Source organism: Morone saxatilis, unplaced genomic scaffold (genome assembly GCF_004916995.1).
Source record: "Morone saxatilis isolate NCDOM2014 unplaced genomic scaffold, NCSU_SB_2.0 Contig2, whole genome shotgun sequence".
Lineage (NCBI taxonomy): Eukaryota > Metazoa > Chordata > Actinopteri > Moronidae > Morone > Morone saxatilis.
Genome location: NW_023339762.1, coordinates 1,880,733 through 1,884,256, shown reverse-complemented (window position 1 = coordinate 1,884,256; position 3,524 = coordinate 1,880,733). Strand labels below are relative to the sequence as shown.

At 49.8% G+C, this 3,524-nt stretch overlaps 1 protein-coding gene across 1 annotated transcript; it reads left to right on the top strand.

The window, feature by feature from the left end:
• Window positions 1-313: 313 nt before the first annotated feature.
• Window positions 314-2,742, top strand: slc10a3 (solute carrier family 10 member 3). Its single transcript, XM_035665085.1, has one exon. The coding sequence runs from the start codon at window positions 765-767 to the stop codon at window positions 2,175-2,177; it is 1,413 nt and encodes a 470-aa protein (XP_035520978.1). The 5' UTR covers window positions 314-764; the 3' UTR covers window positions 2,178-2,742.
• Window positions 2,743-3,524: the final 782 nt, after the last annotated feature.

Below are 3,524 nucleotides of genomic sequence, written 5' to 3'. Positions count from 1 at the left end.
AGACAGATAATCTGTGAAACAATTAGGTTCCTCTGGCTCATCCTAGTGCTCCTAATGGCATTTGCAAGAATCAAACCCCCAAGCAGAGAAAGATAGAAAGAGCTTGGGGTTGGTGACTTCAAGATAGTTGATTGTTGAGTCTCATTCCCAGTGTCAGTATTTGAGGATCAGATTATCTGTCTCGTGTAATACTGTCAGGATGTATTGACAGTTTCAGCAAATATGACACATATTTTTTTAAATAAAAGTTACCTACTGCAGTTTTAATAAAATAAAGATTTTATTTTGGAATTTAAAGACCGGAAGTGTGACTTCTACCGCAGCTAGTTTTACAGAAGTAGCTCTGAGCAGCAAGCAGACGGCAGCCGAGCTACGATGCTCTCAGTGTTCATCAACCGGGGAGATAATAATAACGGAAGACGAGGCGAGGCTTCGGCTTGCCGAGACGGACATCTTAGCACCGAGTAGACAAAAGGGAAGCCGCGAGAGAGCGGTGCGAGTGTTTCCTGTGTGCCGGGGGCGGCTGCTGGGCTCGGACAGGACAGGGCGGGGTGATGTTTAGGTTCCGGTATAAAGGCAGCGAGAAAATGGGAACCAGACGAGATGTAGAGCCGGCTGCCGACGCTGTTGTTTTCTACCGGAGACTAGAATGAGAAGTTTATCGTCCTGGTGTAACAGGGCGGCGGTGTAACCGTCTGGAGAGGCCGCCGGCGGGGAAGAAGCGTGTCTCTGCGGCACCCCTCCGCCCCCTGTCCGTCAATAAGATGAGGACGCTATTTACATTCTGTTGTCTCTTCCTCACTACCGGAGCGGACCGGGCGTGGGCCACCGGAAACCTCACTGTCGACAGCAGCAACGACACCAACCAGACAGCCGACAGCAGCAGCAGGTACATCAGAATCGGGGACGGCTCGTCGCAGGAATTTGAGTTTCCTGAATACACCAACGGCGTGATTGTAATCTCCAGCCAGTACCGGAGCGCCGCGGCCAGCAGGAAGGGCCGCCAGAGCTGGAAGCAGACAGTGACGGTCCGCTCCCTGGATCCGGAGGTCCTCTCCATCCTTAATGTGACTGATAGCGGCCACGCAGGACCAGCCAAGAGCTACATTATCAGCATCCGCTCCGGGATCCCAGGCAGGGCTCAGCTGCAGATCCAGCTGCTGGACCTGGACCAGGATTCGGTTCCGGTTCTGATCGAGGAGAGCACGGATTACTCCATCAGAGTGGCGCCCGGTAACGATGACCCGGCCACCCGGCTCATCCAGTCGGGTGGCCTGTCCCATTTCTCCGAGAACCCTGTGCTGTTTGCCTTGCTGCCCCTCATCTTCATCAACAAGTGTGCCTTCGGGTGCAAGGTGGAGGTAGAGGTGCTGCGGGGTCTGCTGAGGAGCCCGGTGCCCCTGCTCTTAGGGGTGCTGGGTCAGTTCCTGGTGATGCCATTGTATGCATACTGTGTATCCCGGCTGGTGTTACTGCCTAAAGCGCTCTCCCTGGGCCTGGTCATCACCTGCTCCGCTCCAGGCGGCGGGGGCGGCTACCTGTACAGCCTGCTGCTCGGAGGAGATGTCACCCTGGCTATCTCCATGACCCTGGTCTCCACAGTGGTGGCGGCGGCGGCCATGCCTTTGTCATCAGCTTTGTATGGTCGGCTGCTAGGCGTGCATGCTGCCCTTCACGTGCCATTTGTGAAGATCCTTGGCACCCTCCTGTTCATTGCCATCCCCATCTCCCTGGGTATGCTGATCAAGCTGCGCCTGCCCGCCCTCACACGGGTCCTGCTGGCACTCATAAGACCATTCAGCCTCGTGCTCATCGTAGGTGGAATCTTCATGGCCTACCAAATGGGCGCCTCCATCCTGGCCAACGTCAGGCCACAGATCGTGGCAGTTGGGGTGACGGTGCCTTTGCTGGGGCTGGTGGTCGGGGCCATCCTGGCCAAGCTGGCGGGCCTGGCCCCACCGCAGAGAAAGACAGTCAGCATCGAGGTGGGCGTCCAGAACAGCCTGCTGGCACTCGCCGTCATGCAGCTGTCCTTCCGCCGGACAGAGGCCGACTTTGCGTCCCAGGCACCCTTCATCGTGGCCCTCAGTAGCACCTCAGAGATGCTGCTCATCGTTCTGGGGTACTACGCCCAGCGGAGGTTGTGTAGGTCTGCCGTCCCCAGGAGTGACGCCTGATTGTAGCCGCAGCTTTTTTTGTTGTGAACTTTTTGAGGAAGGAACTCTTTGAAACCTGTGGAAATGTGGTGTCCTACAGCCCTGGCTACAAGACACCAATCCAGGAATCACTGTTGTGCTACACAGGACAGTGAATGGACTTTTTGTGTTTCGTCATTGTTTTCGTATTTTTCATGAAAACCAAAGGCCTTTTACCCCTCTGAGACCTTTTTTGTGTTTATTTTACAGTATGTACTTTTTAAAATCAGATTATACTGTGAGGTACTTCATGTAAATATTCCTAAAAAGAGAAATACCTATAAAAGAAAAGATATTTTTGTACCAGATTACTTTTTGTAATCAAAGCAAAGATTGATTTGCATCATGTTTACAAGAGGTCCATGTGTCTTAGCCTGGGGGTGAATTTTTGGCTGTTAGGTGGAACCGTTTGTGAATCAAACAGGAACATGATGATGTTTTGAAAGTATTTGCTACTGATTGTGTCTCCTGGATCTGCGAATCCATGTACTTGAATATTCGAGAGGAGAAATGAAGAAAAATTCAATAAAAAGCATTGTTAAAAGAAGGCCTGTGTGTGTCGAGAGTATGTGAGAAACACGTTGAACAGGTCAGTGTCACTGAGCAAACAGGCTGTTTGCTGGAGCAGAACTGTTAGCTGGCTGCGTTTTACCACAATGCTAACACATGGCTGTTTTCTCTTAGTGACTGTTTGGTTTTACTTTTGCACACAGATGGGAGAAGTAACGGTTGTTCAGTGCTTTGCATATTCAGAGAACAGCCTTACAGCGTGTTGAAACTCTTGTATGGAAAATTTTGGCTCATCATATTATCTAAAGCCACTGACACCAGTTTTATTTTCATGTTTGACATATTTAAATGTCAAAATTTCAGCAGGATGACTTCTTTAAAGCTGCAGTAGGTACTTTTTCTAAAAATATTATTAGTCATATTTGCTGAAACTATCCTGACAGTAGTATATTAGACAGATAATCTGTGAAACAACCAGGTCCTTCTGGCTCCTCTTAGTGCTCCTAATGGCATTTGCAAGAATCAACCGGGCCTAAACGAAAACAACCAATCAGAGCCAAGAAAGATAGAAAGACACTTTGGGTTGGAGGCTTGAAGATTGCTGAATCGCATTCCCAGCATTGGTATTTGCCAATCTGGGAATGAGACTCAACAATCAACTATCTTTCTCTGCTCTGATTGCTTGTTTATGTTCAGGCCCAGTGGATCCTTGCAAATCCCATTAGGAGCACTAGGAAGAGCCAGAGGACCTGATTGTTTCCGATTACGTGATGTCAGTTCACTGTCAGATATAGTGAAGATTTCAGTTTTTTTTATAAA

What these genes read in the sequence shown, in the direction of transcription:
- slc10a3 (XM_035665085.1), top strand. Translation starts at nt 765, where the DNA reads ATGAGGACGCTATTTACATTCTGTTGTCTCTTCCTCACTACCGGAGCG.